This window comes from Oncorhynchus tshawytscha, linkage group LG24 (assembly GCF_018296145.1).
Source record: "Oncorhynchus tshawytscha isolate Ot180627B linkage group LG24, Otsh_v2.0, whole genome shotgun sequence".
Taxonomy (NCBI): Eukaryota; Metazoa; Chordata; class Actinopteri; order Salmoniformes; family Salmonidae; genus Oncorhynchus; species Oncorhynchus tshawytscha.
Genome location: NC_056452.1, coordinates 16,742,198 through 16,759,618, shown reverse-complemented (window position 1 = coordinate 16,759,618; position 17,421 = coordinate 16,742,198). Strand labels below are relative to the sequence as shown.

Sequence of the window (17,421 nt, the reverse complement as noted above, 5' to 3'; positions counted from 1 at the left end):
CAATTTATGTTAAAAGGTCTGAGGCGGGGGTCATGATCATCTCTACCCAGCACCTACAGGAAACAATGATTGTATGAGACAAGATGTACAATTCAAGGCTTTCTCTTCAGACAACATTTTCCATCACATTAATTTGACAACCTAGCTAGCTACTGGAGTGCGTTCATTTCGCTTGAATGTTTGCTATGTTGTGAAACGGCTTGAAACTGAACGTCATGTTTCCCCAAAATGTCCTTGTACATTCTTTCGAACAGACTTTGAGGCATGTCTGCTCTGTTCGGTGGGTGTGCGAGGGTGTGGCTTGAAGCAATGACTGATGTATTTAAAGCGCAGAGGTGCATTTTGAAGCCACAACCCAACATCTCTCAGTTTTTTAAATGGTCGCTCAGTACAGCACCGTTGCCGTTCAATTGAACGTTCTATTAAATGTTTATGTACTGCACGCAGGCCTGTTTCTTTGCTGCCAAAAGAACGAGAAGGGGGTAGCTGCATCCCAATATGGCAACTGGAGTATGGGCAAGTGGGTGTGTCAAAAGGAAAGTAGTGGGCTTGCGAGAAGGGTGCAACTGCGACCCGCAATTCGGGGCGTTCTTGCATGTGGGCATTCCTGCATCTGCAGCAACCTCTCTTCATACTTATTTTGGTAAATTTATAAGATAGGACAAGCGGGAAGCGGGGACGGTCCAGTACAGTAGGGGACGTTAATGGGCGGGGCCACAGCGGTAGCTAGCCATACACCGTTAGACTGTGGCCTGTCGGAAACTGTTTTCTGTAAATGATGCTAAAGGCAGGTGTTCGGCAGGCAGGAGTGAAGAACACTGTGTGCTAGCTTAGCCAGCTAGTCCTAAGGAGGACTCCGGTACACAGCAGACAGGTGCGACACTGTGTGCTAGCTAGCACATGGTGTCACTAACTATCAAGCTAGTGTAACCGGTGTGAAATGGCTAGCTAGTTAGCGGGGTGTGCGCTAATAGCATTTCAATCAGTGATGTCACTCGCTCTGAGACCTTGAAGTGGTTGTTTCCCTTGCAGATTTTGTGGAGCGATAGGTAACGATGCTTCAAGGGTGACTGTTGTCGATGTGTACAGAGGGTCCCTGGTCCGAAGCCAGGTAGGGGTGAGGAGAGGAACAGAAGCAAAACTGTTACATTGATGCTATTGACCTGTATCACAGGTTGCTGCAGAAAAGGAGGAAGTCAAAAGGGGGTGAGTGTAACCGGTGTGAAATGGCTAGCTAGTTAGCGGGGTGCGCGCTTATAGAGTGTCAATCAGTGATGTCACTCGCTCTGAGACCTTGAAGTAGTTGTTTCCCTTGCTCTGCAGCTTTTGTGGAGTGATGGGTAACAATGCTTCAAGGGTGACTGTTGTCTATGTGTGCAGAGGAACCCTGGTTCGAGCTAGGTAGGGGTGAGGAGAGGGACGGAAGCTATACTGTGACACTAACAAGTACAGTGTTGTCCCAGCCTCCCGCCTGCTGTGCTAGTGGGAGGCGGGACTACCGGTAGACCGTGCCTGTCGGCAATGGTTTTCTCCGGTATGCAGCAGGCGGGAGCAACCCTGTGTGCTAGCTAACTAACTAGCACACAGTGGCACTAACTAGCAAGCCAGATAGTTAGCTACCTAGCATGAGTGAGGTGGGGGCGACCGTAGTCCCTTCGTTCACACCTTTCATTCACTTTTTACCTGCAGTTATTCTAATAACGGTGAGGGCAGGCAGGAGTGAAGGACACCGTCTAGCTAGCAAGGAGGTCTTCTGTAGGCAGGGGCGAAAAAACTCAAATACTTTTATTTCCCTTTTGACCCACATTCCAAAGTGTCACACAAGCATGATGTGGTGCTCGAGGGGAGGGGGTGTTCATAAAATAACTACTGGGATGCTAGAGGGAGGAACGCCCCGAATTGCAGGCTGCAGTTGTGTACTATTGGGGCTTGTGGAAAGCAGTGGGTGTCGAAAGCACTGCTGGTTAGATGGTTTTGATTGAGCTGTGCTTTTTTCCTTCAGTTTCTTACCAAGCAACTACCTCATGCTAACTTCCCGCGAGAGTTTGGACTTCTGTTTTTGTAATTGTACATTTACAGTTGTAAAACTGACGGTTGTTTATTTTTTATTAAAATGATTGGTAATGGGTGTACTGTTGCTTCATGAGTTGTATGTGCGTGTTTACTGTGACTGTCACCCTGATATTGTTGACAACTGTCGCATTTTCGCTAAGCCATCCTCCTAACTTGCCACGTTAATTATCCTAACCTTCTACATGAATTATCCTTACCTGCCTCGTCCTTTCTCTTAAACTGCTTATGTAAACATTAAACTGACCCGCGGTGCACCTGGCTCTGGCCGGGCCAACCAATAACAGAGCGCTGATGTTACACCCGTCGCTGTTCATCCATCCACGAATGTTTTAAACCCATCGCTGGTGAGCCACCCACTTATTTTACAATGCCTATTTTCAGACACATCGATACAATACCAGTGCACTGGTCGCAGATTTATCTTCTCGTGGTGTAGCTCAATTAGCGACGAAAAACTATATTGAATGACAAAAAATCTACCCAATTAGCTGATCCACTCCTTTCAACACACCCACTCACTGATACTAGAGACACATTTGAGGAGATGGGGAAACTCAATTGAGATCGTATTAACGCCCATTTGTGTACGTTGACTATGCGTCGTCAAAGGGCCTCGCGGTGCATTCTGGTATATTGAGACAAGGAGAGCTCTCCTACAAGGAGTGAATGGGAGCTAGCTCAAAAAACAACATTCGCATGAACTATATTTTTACAAATTACAAGTCTCACTATTTTCCGAGATGCAAGTTGACTCATTTATCTGTAACACCAAATAGCAACCGCGTGACGCAGCATGACAACGTGAACGCTTTTTGTGGACATTGCTGTGTGGGGCCTTATAAGGTCCTCCATTGATTGCCTAAAGGGATTCCGATCTCTTCCTTTCTCTAATATCGCTGCACATACTCCAGTCGGGTCGCCATATTGGGCTGCACCGTTCAACTTGTGATTTCATTAAGTTCTGGCTAGTGAGCTTCTGCATAGTGTACCGTGGATTTATTACATTATATTTATTTCAATGGCGTTTCAGTGTCAACGGGACTGTTACATGCAAGAGGTATGAGGGAGAGAGAGTAACATTTGTCTACCTTGTGCTTTTTTTTAAAGAGCAGGTACAATCGGGAGCTTGCTACTGTTAGCTGGTTACAGCTAGCTAGTTAACGTTCCTACAGTAACTTGTAATCTCTTTGTGTGTGTAACCTACTTTAGTTAGATAACGTTAGTAGTTGACCGGCAGAGTGAAATATTGTTTACACTATATATAGTCTTCCAATGCCATGAAGAAATGTCAGTCAAAAAGCACGTTAGTCACACAATAATGGGGGACCGCTGCCGGTTTACGGGCTCCTAACCAACTCTGCTATTTGTTTTTTTCGCATTGTTTGTGACTAATTTTGTACGTAATGTGACTGTTACCGTCTCTTATGACTGAAAAGAGCCTCTGGACATCAGAACATCGATTACTCACCACGAACTGGACGAATATTTTTTTTCTTTAAAGAGTCACGAAGGATATACTGATTTGTCGAGACAAGGCCCAAATCCCCATCATCAGCTTGAAGAAAAGGCGGGGAGGGGTGCCTTGTAAAAATGCCCCCAACAAGTAGATAAACCACCACTACCCTCGTATTATTGGCCAACATGCAATCATTGGAAAATAAACTGTACAACCTACGATTTAAGACTGACCTACCAACGGACATTAACTGTATTATAAACTGGGTGGTTTGAGCCCTGATTGCTCATTGGCTGACAGCTGTGGCATATTAGACCATATACCAAGGGTATGACAAAACATGTATTTTTACTCCTCTAATTACGTTGGTAACCAGTTTATAATAGCAATAGGGCACCTCTGGGGTTAGTGATATATGACCAATATACCACTGCTAAGGGCTGTGTCCAGCACTCCATGTTGTGTCGTGCTTAAGAACATCCCTTTGCCGTGGTATATTGGCCATATACCACCCCCTCGGGCCTTACTGCTTAAATACCTTATGTTTCACCAACACTTGGCTAAACGACGACATGGATAATATAGAGCTGGCTTGTTTCTCTTGTGTTTCGGCAGGACCGAGCAGCTACTTCTGGTAAGACGAGGGGAGGGGTGTGTGTCTATTTGTCAATAACTGCTGATGCGTGATGTCCAATATTAAAGATGTCTCGAGGTTTTGCTCGCCTGAGGTAGAATAGCTCATGATAAGCTGTAGACCACACTATCTACCAAGCGAGTTCTCATCTACTCTGGCTCCCGAGTGGCGCAGTGGTGGCAGCGCCAGAGGTGGCACTACAGACCCAGGTTCGATTCAAGGCTGTATCATAACCGGCCGTGATTGGAAGTCCCATAGGGTGGCGCACAAGACCTTTTAAACAGGTCAACATTCACAAAGCCGCGGGGCCAGACGAATTACCAGGACATAGACCCACTCCAATTTGCACACTGCCCCAACAGAGCCACAGATGACGCAATCTCAATTGCGCTCCACACTGCCCTTCAGCGTTCAACACCATGGTGCCCATCAAGTTCATCACAAAGCTAAGGACCCTGGGACTAACACTGGGGCCCCTCAGGGGTGTGTGCTTAGTCCCCTCCTGTACTCCTTGTTCACCCACAGCTGTGAGGCCAAGCACGACTCCAACTTCATTAAGTTTGCTGATGACACAACAGTCGTAGGCCTGATCATTGACAATGATGAGACAGCCTATAGGGAGGTGGTCAGAGACCTGGCAGTGTGGTGCCAGGACAACAACCTCTCTCTTAATGTGAGCAAGACAAAGGAGCTCATCGTGGAATACAGGAAAAGGAGGGCCGAACAGGCCCCCATTAACATCGACAGGACTGAAGTGGAGTGGGTTGAGAGTTCCAAGTTCCTTGGTGTCAACATTGCCAATGAACTATCATGGTCCAAACACACCAAGACAGTTGTGAAGAGGGCACGACAACACCTTTTCCCCCTCAGGAGACTGAAAAGATTTGGCATGTGTCCCCAGATCGTTAAAAGGTTCTACAGCTGCACAATTGAGAGCAACTGCTTGGCATCTGACTGCAAGGCGCTACAGAGGGTCGTGCGTATGGCCCAGTACATCACTGGGGCCAAGCTTCCTGATATCCATGACCTATGTACTTGGTGTTGTCAGAGGAAGGCCCAAAAAATGGCAAAAGACTCCAGTCACCCAAGTCATAGACTGTTCTCTCTGCTACCGCATGGCAAGTGGTGCCGGAGCGCTAAGTCTAGGAACAAAAGGCTCCTTAACAGCTTCTGCCCCCAAGCCATAAGACTGCTAAACAACTGAAGGGTCACCCGGACTATTTACAGTGACCCCCCCCTTTGTTTTTACACTGCCGCTACTTGCTGTTTATTATCTATGCATAGTCACTTTACAAATTACCTCGACTAACCTATACCCCGCACATTCACTCGGTACCGGTGACCCCTGTATATAGCTTTGTTATTGTTATGTAAATATATTGTTATTTGTTTTGTTTTTTACTTTAGTTTAAATGTGTTTCCAAATGCCAGAATCACTGACTGGGTACATTTTTCCTTGGCATAAATTAGGTGTTTTCAACTGACTGTCATCATAATGTTGCAAATTGTCTTTCTCTCTGCAGTTTGTCACCTCAGTGGTGGCTTGCTCACCTGGTGAAATGAAACAAGAAATCAATGGCAAGAAAGAAACCGTTAAAGGCTTCAATGTCAAGCTACAAGACACCATATTGTTTCCTGAGGGAGGTGGTCAGGTAAGTACAGGAAAGTCCAAATATTCACTGAACTACCCCTCTTTCTGGTGAGATAAGGATGGGGTGTTGTGGTGTGCTGTAAGTGGTAGGACACAGGCTTACAACTAGTATCTTCGATCACTAGCCAGATGACCACGGGCTGATTGGAGATGTGCCGGTGCTGCGGGTGACGAGGCAGGGAGCTGAGGCTGTGCACTTTGTGAGTTCAGCTCTAGAGGTGGGCCAGGAGGTGCAGCTGAAGGTGGACTGGGAGCGGAGGTTTGACCACATGCAGCAACACTCAGGTAAGAGCACAGACAGGATTTACCATATGTGCAGTGCAAAACTACAGTTCAGCTTCTCAGAAACAATGACATGTATTTATGCAGTAAATCAAATCAAATTTTATTTGTCACATACACATGGTTAGCAGATGTTAATGCGAGTGTAGCGAAATGCTTGTGCTTCTAGTTCCGACAATGCAGTAATAACCAACAAGTAATCTAACTAAAAATTCCAAAACTACTGTCTTATACACAGTGTAAGGGGATAAAGAATATGTACATAAGGATATATGAATGAGTGATGGTACAGAGCAGCATAGGCAAGATACAGTAGATGGTATCGAGTACAGTATATACATATGAGATGAGTATGTAAACAAAGTGGCATAGTTAAAGTGGCTAGTGATACATGTATTACATAAGGATGCAGTCGATGATATAGAGTACAGTATATACGTATGCATATGAGATGAATAATGTAGGGTAAGTAACATTATATAAGGTAGCATTGTTTAAAGTGGCTAGTGATATATTTACATCATTTCCCATCAATTCCCATTATTAAAGTGGCTGGAGTTGAGTCAGTGTCAGTGTGTTGGCAGCAGCCACTCAATGTTAGTGGTGGCTGTTTAACAGTCTGATGGCCTTGAGATAGAAGCTGTTTTTCAGTCTCTCGGTCCCAGCTTTGATGCACCTGTACTGACCTCGCCTTCTGGATGATAGCGGGGTGAACAGGCAGTGGCTCGGGTGGTTGATGTCCTTGATGATCTTTATGGCCTTCCTGTAACATCGGGTGGTGTAGGTGTCCTGGAGGGCAGGTAGTTTGCCCCCGGTGATGCGTTGTGCAGACCTCACTACCCTCTGGAGAGCCTTACGGTTGAGGGCGGAGCAGTTGCCGTACCAGGCGGTGATACAGCCCGCCAGGATGCTCTCGATTGTGCATCTGTAGAAGTTTGTGAGTGCTTTTGGTGACAAGCCGAATTTCTTCAGCCTCCTGAGGTTGAAGAGGCGCTGCTGCGCCTTCTTCACGATGCTGTCTGTGTGAGTGGACCAATTCAGTTTCTGTGATGTGTATGCCGAGGAACTTAAAACTTGCTACCCTCTCCACTACTGTTCCATCGATGTGGATAGGGGGGTGTTCCCTCTGCTGTTTCCTGAAGTCCACAATCATCTCCTTAGTTTTGTTGACATTGAGTGTGAGGTTATTTTCCTGACACCGCACTCCGAGGGCCCTCACCTCCTCCCTGTAGGCCGTCTCGTCGTTATTGGTAATCAAGCCTACCACTGTTGTGTCGTCCGCAAACTTGATGATTGAGTTGGAGGCGTGCGTGGCCACGCAGTCGTGGGTGAACAGGGAGTACAGGAGAGGGCTCAGAACGCACCCTTGTGGGGCCCCAGTGTTGAGGATCAGCGGGGAGGAGATGTTGTTGCCTACCCTCACCACCTGGGGGCGGCCCGTCAGGAAGTCCAGTACCCAGTTGCACAGGGCGGGGTCGAGACCCAGGGTCTCGAGCTTGATGACGAGCTTGGAGGGTACTATGGTGTTGAATGCCGAGCTGTAGTCGATGAACAGCATTCTCACATAGGTATTCCTCTTGTCCAGATGGGTTAGGGCAGTGTGCAGTGTGGTTGAGATTGCATCGTCTGTGGACCTATTTGGGCGGTAAGCAAATTGGAGTGGGTCTAGGGTGTCAGGTAGGGTGGAGGTGATATGGTCCTTGACTAGTCTCTCAAAGCACTGCATGATGACGGAAGTGAGTGCTACGGGGCGGTAGTCGTTTAGCTCAGTTACCTTAGCTTTCTTGGGAACAGGAACAATGGTGGCCCTCTTGAAGCATGTGGGAACAGCAGACTGGTATAGGGATTGATTGAATATGTCCGTAAACACACCGGTACGATTAAGCGGTGTGTTCAGTATAGCCTACTTGATGGTACAGTTGCATAAATCCTGACTTGTTTTTATTTGGTCCTTAGGGCAACATCTAATCACAGCTATTGCAGAATCCATGTTTGGGTACAAGACCACATCCTGGTAAACATGCATTGATTTCAGTGCCTGCACTTGTAGGCACTTGCTACATAATTTCCTTTTTAACATGACCATTAATTGAAGTTAGCATTTTTGCATCAATCTTTCTCTTGAATTGGCATGTTCCAGGGAGTTGGGGCGTCAGCGCAGCACCATAGAGCTGGACACTCCCTCTATGAAGCCTGCCCAGATGGAGGCCCTCGAGGTAGCAGTCAATGAGAAGATACGTGCTCATGTTCCCGTCGCTGTTCAGGTCCTCTCCTTAGATGACCCTGCATTGGAACAGGTGGGCATCATTCATATTGAGAAAAGACAAAAAAATGCACCAGAGAAAAGATTGTCAGTATAATACAATACAGGCAGCTATGTCACTGCACTATTTCCCCATATTTCACGTCGATTTTGGGACTATACGTTTCTATCTGACATTTTGGTAAAAATGTGTTATTGCGTAGTTGCTCTATAGGTGGTCCTTTACATGTGAGGTACACTATATATACAAAAGTATGTGGACACCCCTTCAAATGAGTGGATTCTTCTATTTCAGCCACACCCGTTGTTGACGTGTAAACAGAGCACACAGTCATGCAATTTCCATAGACAAAAATTGGCAGTAGACTGGCCTTATTGAAGAGCTCAGTGACTTTCAGCGTGCCACAGTCATAGGATTCCACCTTTCTAACCAGTCGGTTCCTCAAATTTCTGCCCTGCTAAAGCTGGCCCCTTAGTTTCCCTTAGGGGAATCTTAACACTACAGCATACAATGACATTCTAAACAATTATGTGCTTCCAACTTTGTGGCACAGTTTGGGAAAGGTGGAATCCTAACTGCAATGCCCCCGTGCACAAAGCGAGGTCCATACAGAAATGGTTTGTCAAGATTGGTGTGGAAGAACTTGACTGGCCTGCACAGAGCCCTGACCTCAACCCCATTGAACACTTTTGGGATGAATTGGAATGCCGACTGCGATCCAGGCCTAATCGCCCAACATCACTACCCGACCTCACGAATGCTTTTGTGGCTTACTGGAAGCAAGTCCCCACAGCAATGTTTCAACATCTAATGGAGAGCCTTCCCAGAAGAGTGGAGGCTGTTACTGCAGCAAAGCGGGACCAACTCAATATTAATGCCCATGATTTTAGAATGAGATGTTCGAGCAGGCGTCTACATACATTTAGTCATGTAGTGTATGTCAGATGTTTTTTTGGGGGGGGGGAACAAAAAACATCAACGCGCAAACACCTTTTAACTTGGTGCTATGAGGTTCTATCTGTTCCAATCACACAATGCTGGGTTGTCAATCAAAATAATGTATGTAAGGTGATATACTTATTGAATCATGAAAGACCAAGACATCACAAAACAGTTCTGAGGTCTGGGACTTGAAAAATACTTATTTCAAAACTATACAGTGCATTTGGAAAGTATTCAGACCCCTTGACTTTTTCCACATTTTGTTACAGCCTTATTCTAAAATGGATTAAATAGTTTTTTCCCCCTCATCAATCTACCCACAATACCCCATAATGACAAAGTGAAAACAGGTTTTTAGAAATGTTTGCAAATGTATTAAAAAGAAAAAACAGATACCTTATTTATATAAGTATTCAGACCCTTTGCTATGAGACTCTAAATTCAGCTCTGGGCAATCCTGTTTTCATTGAACATCCTTGATGTTTCAACAACTTGGATTCCACCTGTGGTAAATTTAATTGATTGCACATGATTTGGAAAGGCACACACCTGTCTGTATAAGGGCCCACAGTTGACAGTGCATATCAAACCAGAGGGGAAAAAATCCTAGACCACCTTTATTCCACACACAGAGATGCATAGAAAGCTCTCCCCTGACCTCCATTTGGCAAATCTGACCATAATCCTATCCATCTGATCCCTGCTTACAAGCAAAAACTGAAGCAGGAAGTACCAGTGACGCGCTCAATACGGAAGCAGTCCGATTACGTGGATGCTACACTACAGGATTGTTTTGCTAGCACAGACTGGAATATTTTCTGTGATTCATCCAATAGCATTGAGGAGTACACCACCTCAGTCATCGGCTTCATCAATAAGTACATATACCAACTACAAGCCATGGATTACAGGCAACATCTGCATCGAACTAATGGCTAGAGCTGACACTTTCAAGGAGCGGGAGACTAATCCGGACACTTATAGGAAATCCTGCTATGCCCTCAGACCCAACATCAAACAACCAAAGCGTAAATACAGGATTAATATTGAATCATACTACACCGGCTCTGACACTCGTCGAATGTGACAGGGTTTGAAAACGATTACGGACTACAACGGGAAACCCAGCCGCGAGCTGCCCAGTGACGCAAGCCTACCAGATGAGCTAAATGCCTTTTATGCTCTCTTTGAGGCAAGCAACACTGAATCATGCATGAGAGCACCAGCTGTTCTGGATGTCTGTGTTATAATGCTCTCAGTAGCCGATGTGAACAAAAGCTTTTAAGCTCTCTGGGGTAGGCGGGACGCTTGCGTCCCACATGGCCAATAGCCAGGGAAAATGCAGAGTGCCAAATTCAAATACATTTCTATAAAAATCTAACTTCCATTAAATTACACATGCAAGATAGCAAATTAAAGCTACACTCGTTGTGAATCCAGCCAACATGTCCGATTTCAAAAAGTATTTTCGGCGGAATAGCATCTTATGTTTATCTGATGATAGCACAACCGTAAACAATGAGAGAGTAGCATATTTCAACTCTGCAGGCGCCACACAAAACGCAGAAATAAAATATAAATCATGCCTTACCTTTGACTAGCTTCTTTTGTTGGCACTCCTATATGTCCCATAAACATCACAAATGGTCCTTTTGTTCGATTAATTTCGTCGATATATATTCAATGTCCATTTATTTAGCGCGTTTGATCCAGAAAAACACTGCTTCCAACTTACGCAACGTCGCTACAAAATATCTCAAAGGTTACCTGTAAACTTTGCCAAAACATTTAAAACTACTTTTGTAATACACATTTTTGTATTTCTAAACATATATAATCAATCAAATTGAAGACGGGATGATCTGTGTTCAATACAGGAGTAAAACAAACTGACGCTACTTTTCTGGTTATGCGCCTTTATCAAAAGGTACACATGAAGTGACTCTCGTTCTGAGCTATGTTATTCTTCATTACACAAAGGAAAAACCTCAACCAATTTCTACAAACTGGTGACATCCAGTGGAAGCGGTAGGAACTGCAGGAAAGTCGATTTAAAAGTTCTGGATTCCCCATGAAAACCTATTGAAAAGACAGTGACCTCAAAACAAACACACAGAATCTGAATGGTTTGTCCTTGGGGTTTCGCCTGCTAAATAAGTTATGTTATACTCACAGACATGATTCAAACAGTTTTAGAAACTTCAGTGTTTTCTATCCAATACTAATAATAATATGCAAATATTAGGATCTGGGACAGAGGAGGCAGTTCAGTTTGGGCATGCTATTCATCCGAAAGTCAAAATGCTGCCCCCTACCTCAAACAGGTTAAACAGGTCAACATTCACAAAGCCACGGGGCCAGACGGATTACCAGGACGTGTACTCAAAACATGCGCGGGCCAACTGGCAAGTGTCTACACTGACATCTTCAACCTCTCCCTGACCGAGTCTGTAATACCTACATGTTTCAATCAGACCACCATAGTCCCTGTGCCCAAGGAATCGAAGGTTACCTGCCTAAATGATTACCGCCCCGTAGCACTCACATCGGTAGCCATGAAGTTTTGAAAGGCTGGTCATGGCTCACATCAACCCCATCCTCCCAGGCACCCTAGACCCACTCCAGTTTGCATTCCGCCCCAACAGATCCACAGATGATGCAATCTCAGTCGCACTCCACACTGCCCTTTCCCACTTGGACAAAAGGAACACTTATTTGAGAATGCTGTTCATTGACTACAGCTCAGCGTTCAACACCATAGTGCCCTCAAAGCTCATCACTAAGCTAAGGATCCTGGGACTAAACACCTCCCTCTGCAACTGGATCCTGGACATCATGATGGGCCGCCCCCAGGTGGTAAGAGTAGGCAACAAAACTTCTGCCACGCTGATCCTTAACACTGGGGCCCCTCAGGTGTGTACTTAGTCCCCTCCTGTACTCCTTGTTCACCCATGACTGTGTGGCCAAGCACGACTCCAACTCCATTAAGTTTGCTGACGACACAACAGTGGTAGGCCTGATCACCGACAATGAGACAGCCTATAGGGAGGTGGTCAGAGACGACAACAACCTCTCCCTCAATGTGAGCAAGACATAGGAGCTCATCGTGGAATACAGGAATAGGAGGGACGAACAGGCCCCCATTAACATCGACAGGACTGAAGTGGAGAGGGTCGAGAGTTTCAAGTTACTTGTTGTCCACATCACCAACGAACTATCATGGTCCAACCATACCAATACAGTTGTGAAGAGGGCACAACAAAACCCTTTCCTACTCAGGAGACTGAAAAGATTTGGCATGGGTCCCCAGATCCTCAAAAGGTTCATCAGCTGCACAGTCGAGCATCCTGACTGGTTGCATCACCGCCTGGTATGGCAACTACTCGGCATCTGACCGTAAGGCGCTACAGAGGGTTGTGTGTACGACCCAGTACATCACTGGAACCAATCACCACTGGACAACTTGCATTAACCCCCCTTTTGTCCACTGCTGCTACTCGTTGTTTATTATCCATGCATAGTCACTTCACCCCTACCTACATGTACAAATTACCTTAACTAACCTGTACCCCCGCTCACTGACTCCTGTATGTAGTCTCGTTATTATTATTTCACAATAAGCATTTCACGATAAGGTTGTTGTATTCGGCACCTGTGATAAATAGTTTGATTTGATATCAGAGCAAAAACCAAGCAATGAGGTTGAAGGAATTGTCCGTGGGGCACCAATACAGGATTGTGTTGCCACAGATCTGTGGAAGGGTACCAAAAAATGTTTGCAGCATTCTTAAATGGAAGAGGTTTGGAATCACCAAGACTCTTCCATCATTCTTAAATGGAAGAGGTTTGGAATCACCAAGACTCTTCCATCATTCTTAAATGGAAGAGGTTTGGAATCACCAAGACTCTTCCTGGAGCTGGCCGCCCGGCCAAACTGAGTAATCGGGGGAGAAGGAGCTTGGTTAGTGAGGTGATCAAGAACCCGGTGGTCACTCTGATAGAGCTCCAGAGTTCCTCTGTGGAGATGGGAGAACCTTCCAGAAGGACAACCATCTCTGCAGCACTCCACCAATCAGGCCTTTTATGGTAGGGTTGCCAGACGGAAGCCACTCTTCAGTAAAAGGCACATGACAGCCCGCTTGGAGTTTGCCAAAAGGCACCTAAAGGACTCTGACCATGAGAAACAAGATTCTCTGGTCTGAAACCAAGATTGAACTCTTGGGCCAGAATGCCAAGTGTCACGTCTGGAGGAAACCTGGCACCATCCCTACGGTGAAGTGTGGTGGCAGCATCATGCTGAGGGGATGTTTTTCAGAGGCAGGGACTGGGAGACTAGTCAGGGGTGAGGGAAAGATGAACGGAGCAAAGTACAGCGAGATCCTTAATGAAAACCTGCTCCAGAGCGCTCAGGACCTCAGACTGGGGCGAAGGTTCACCTTCCAACAGGACAACAACCCTAAGCACACAGCCAAGATAATGCAGGAATGGCTTGCTGATCGAACATCTCTGGAGAGACTTGAAAATAGCTGTGCAGTGACGTTCCCCATTCAACCTGACTGAGCTTGGGGAGAAACTCCCCAAATAAATGTGTGCCTGTAGTGTCATACCCTGTAATCGCTGCCAAAGGTGCTTCAACAAAGTACTGAGTAAAGGGTCTGATTGTTTTTTTTCTTTGTCATTATGGTGTGGGGTGAGGGGGAAAACTATTTACTCCATTTTAGAATAAGACTAATGTAACAAAGTGGAAAGTCAAGGGGTCTGAATACTTTCTGAATGGACTGTACCTTTTGCAGATATAAACACGTAGTCCCAAGTCCTTGATTATTCATATCATAGGTTCTGGTCCTCTTTTTCTGTTACTTAGATTTTTTCCCACCACTTTTTGGGAAGACGCTCTATGGTAAAAAAACAAATACTGGTGCATTAAACATGCTTAAGACCCTTGGGAGAGGCATTGCTGTTTTTGTCTTGTTCTATGTCAATATGAAAACCTCCATGGAAGGGGTATTTCACAAAATGTACAAACTTACCACATTTTATTGATAACTAGCAAGTATAGTTTACTTTTGGTGTCAGAGACCAGAAAATGATATGTTTACTCATCCCGAGCTAAGCTTTAGCAATGTTGCAAGTTATCCGTTGGACATAGTGTATTTGTCATTTTCGGTAACTATCGCTTCAACAAATGTGTGATGAACATGAATTAATATATTTGATGTTTTTAGAAAGACAAAGGTCTTTATTATTTATCATTATTATTATTATCATTATTTAATCATTAAATGTCTAGTTTTTATTGAAATAATTTAAACATTCTGTGACCTTATTTATGGTTGAACCCAGATTGACATTTGAGAGCCATAACGTTCTATCTGCGATTGCACCCCCCTAAAAATGTTTTTGGGATTTTTATACTCTTTAAAAAAAAACATTTTTAAGGTAACGACCTTAATGGTTTATGAAAGAATTCACTACAAAACAGTTCTGGGGATGTGAAAACTTCGATGCTCAATATCTCAGAACTATGCTTTGCGCAGATAGAACCTTATTGTCTCAAGGGTTCCAGTCTTGCCAAAGCTCTGTTGACTTCCCTTGTGACGTATTAACCCATGAGCTGTGTGGAATGACTACTGTATATTTTAACTGGTCGTGTTGTATATCTACTAGGTGAGGAGTCGCGGTCTCCCGGACGACGCAGCGGGGCCTATCCGGATCATCGACATCGAGGGCGTTGACGTCAACATGTGCTGTGGGACCCACGTGTCCAACCTCAGTCACTTACAGGTGGAACCTCCAGACCATACACATCTCTCAAACACTGTCACCTTTACATTATGGGGTTATGTTTATGTCGTAACCACACCGCCTCCCCTCCTACTTTGCTGATGGGTTTACTATGTAGCTCACCTCTTGTATTTTTAATGTGGCTTAATATGGCTTTATGGATGTAACGCTCCTCTCACTTTTGACAGATTTGAATCTGTGTTTTAGGTCATAAAACTCCTGGGGACTGAGAAAGGAAAGAAGAACAAAACAAATCTGTTATTTCTAGTGGGTAACCGGGTCCTGAAGTATGCTGAGAAAAGCTACAGCACAGAACGCTCACTGGTATCCCTCCTCAAGTGAGTTCTGTGAGGCAATGCTGAATGTGGCAAGAACCTAATGTGCTATAAATTATATATAGTGATTTAAAAATGCAATAGATGTTAAGAAATAAAGTCTCTAACACTTGATTGGACTGTGTTTGACAGAACGGGCCCAGATTATCATGTTGATACAGTGGACAAGATCCAGAAGACTGTTAAGGGTCTACAGAAAGTGAGCTATTGAAAACCTGTTGCTCTGAAATTTCCCTATTCTGCCTTCAATTTAATCATTAAACAAACTCTGTTTTCATTTGACAGAGTAACCTGGGCCTACTGAGAGACGTGGCTGTTCTAATAGCCCAGAACTTCAAGTCCAACCCAGAGAGGGGCAACTTCTTTACCTTACACAAGTGAGGGTCTCTCCACATAGAGTGCGGCAGGTAGCCTAGCAGTTAGAGCATTGGGCCAGTAACCGAAAGTTGGCTGGTTCGAATTCCCGAGCCAACAAGGTGAAAAATCTGTCGATGTGCAAGGCACTTGCTTCAGGGTTGCTGTGCTTCTATGGCTGACTGCAATAACAACACATTTCACTGCACCTATCCAGTGTATGTAACAATAAAAACATCTTATTTTTCTTTACTTCTATTTTTTGATGGACAGATGATATGACTTGGCTGATAGTCTGTCATTGACAATTTTCATCAGTTTATTAAAATATTCAAGATCATTTTTCTCTGTTTAGGAAGGAGGGTGACAACGAGTTCATGAGCATCATAGCCAATGAAATAGGCACTGAGGTAAGATTATTACTCTTTATGTTCTGTGTCTAATATGCTTTAGTGAAATGCATCTAAGGTTTACTGTAAGTAGTGTTTTACCATGATTCATGTACCATGAAATTAAGAGTAGTTGTGTTATGAATACCTAAAATACCATTATCCCTCTTTTTTTTTTTGTCTCGTAGGAGACGTTGGTTTTCCTGACTGTTGGAGAGGAGAAAGGACCAGGGCTGTTCCTGCTGGCAGGACCCAGTGGGAAAGTGTCTGAACTGGGACCACGGTAAGAACTGATTGGGCTCGGCATTAGGAAATCCATTTGATTGGCTCCTGTTCAGGAGCTCGGATGTTTTGAGTTTCGATTTGATGTAAAATGGTCTCTTATTCTGCAGGATAAACTAAATAGTCAGTATTTCAGACTCAAACAAAGACTTTGTCTGAAATGATTAACAACTTCGTGCTGTGTCTGTATTTCAGAGTGCTGGAGATGCTCCAGGGCAAAGGGGCTGGGAAGAACGGGCGCTTCCAGGGCAAAGTAAACAGCATGGCACGCCGAGGGGAGGTGGAGACCCTAATACAGGAACACTGCAAGAACGAGCAGTAATGGATGACTGGAAACTCAAGCACATGATGACCACAACTACATACAGACAACATAGGTGACCCACTGCAATTCTCAACCAGCTTTCCTAGTAGGTTGACATTTATTCCGCTAGATAGGCCAGCTGCATAGTCAAAATAGGCTATATTGTAAAATTAATAAAAACAAAAATGAGCTTTTTTGGTCTTAATTTAAGGTTAGGGTTAGCGGTGTGGTTAGGTTTAAAATCAGATTTGATGACTTTGTGGCTGTGCCTGCTAGTGACCACTCCAGAACTATGCAAAATACATCACAATAAATTCCAAAATGAGCTTTGCTAAGTAATGATACTTCTACCTCGGTGTACAGTCTAAATCAAGGAACTGTGTACATGGAGTGTACAAAACATTAAGAACACCTTCCTAATCAGTTGCACCCCCCTTTGCCCTCAGACTAGCCTCTACAAGGTGTTGAAAGCGTTCCACAGAGATGCCTGCCCATGTTGACTCCAATGCTTCCCACAGTTGTCAAGTTGTCTGGATGTCCTTTGGGTGGTGGATGCACACAGGAAACTGTTGCTTGTGGAAAAACCCAGCAGCATTGCAGTTCTTGACCCACTGAAGAGGCTCTGCATTGGGACCTACTACCATATCCCGTTCAAAGGCACTTAAATCGTT

General features: G+C 44.7%; 1 protein-coding gene across 3 annotated transcripts; it reads left to right on the top strand.

The window, feature by feature from the left end:
• Positions 1-2,699: 2,699 nt before the first annotated feature.
• aarsd1 (alanyl-tRNA synthetase domain containing 1) lies at positions 2,700-17,216 on the top strand. 3 transcript variants are annotated; one of them, XM_042305399.1, is made up of 13 exons: positions 2,700-3,130; positions 4,145-4,163; positions 5,687-5,815; positions 5,940-6,099; positions 8,053-8,110; positions 8,237-8,393; positions 14,970-15,086; positions 15,294-15,424; positions 15,554-15,620; positions 15,707-15,798; positions 16,131-16,185; positions 16,353-16,447; positions 16,642-17,216. In XM_042305399.1, exons 3-13 carry the CDS (start codon positions 5,723-5,725, stop codon positions 16,766-16,768), a joined length of 1,152 nt encoding a protein of 383 aa, XP_042161333.1. In that variant the 5' UTR covers positions 2,700-3,130; positions 4,145-4,163; positions 5,687-5,722; the 3' UTR covers positions 16,769-17,216. The 3 variants fall into 3 exon arrangements, with proteins under 3 accessions (XP_042161333.1, XP_024242376.1, XP_024242377.1); XM_024386608.2 differs by lacking the exon at positions 4,145-4,163; XM_024386609.2 differs by lacking the exons at positions 2,700-3,130; positions 4,145-4,163 and adding an exon at positions 3,153-3,857.
• The last annotated feature ends 205 nt before the right edge of the window (positions 17,217-17,421 follow it).

Excerpts from the sequence above, each read along its gene's own strand:
- aarsd1 (XM_024386608.2), top strand. The coding sequence starts at position 3,092 with ATGGCGTTTCAGTGTCAACGGGACTGTTACATGCAAGAG. Across the intron at positions 3,131-5,686 it reads GGGACTGTTACATGCAAGAG|TTTGTCACCTCAGTGGTGGC; the intron begins GTATGAGGGAGA and ends TTCTCTCTGCAG. Across the intron at positions 15,621-15,706 it reads CTGTTAAGGGTCTACAGAAA|AGTAACCTGGGCCTACTGAG; the intron begins GTGAGCTATTGA and ends TTCATTTGACAG.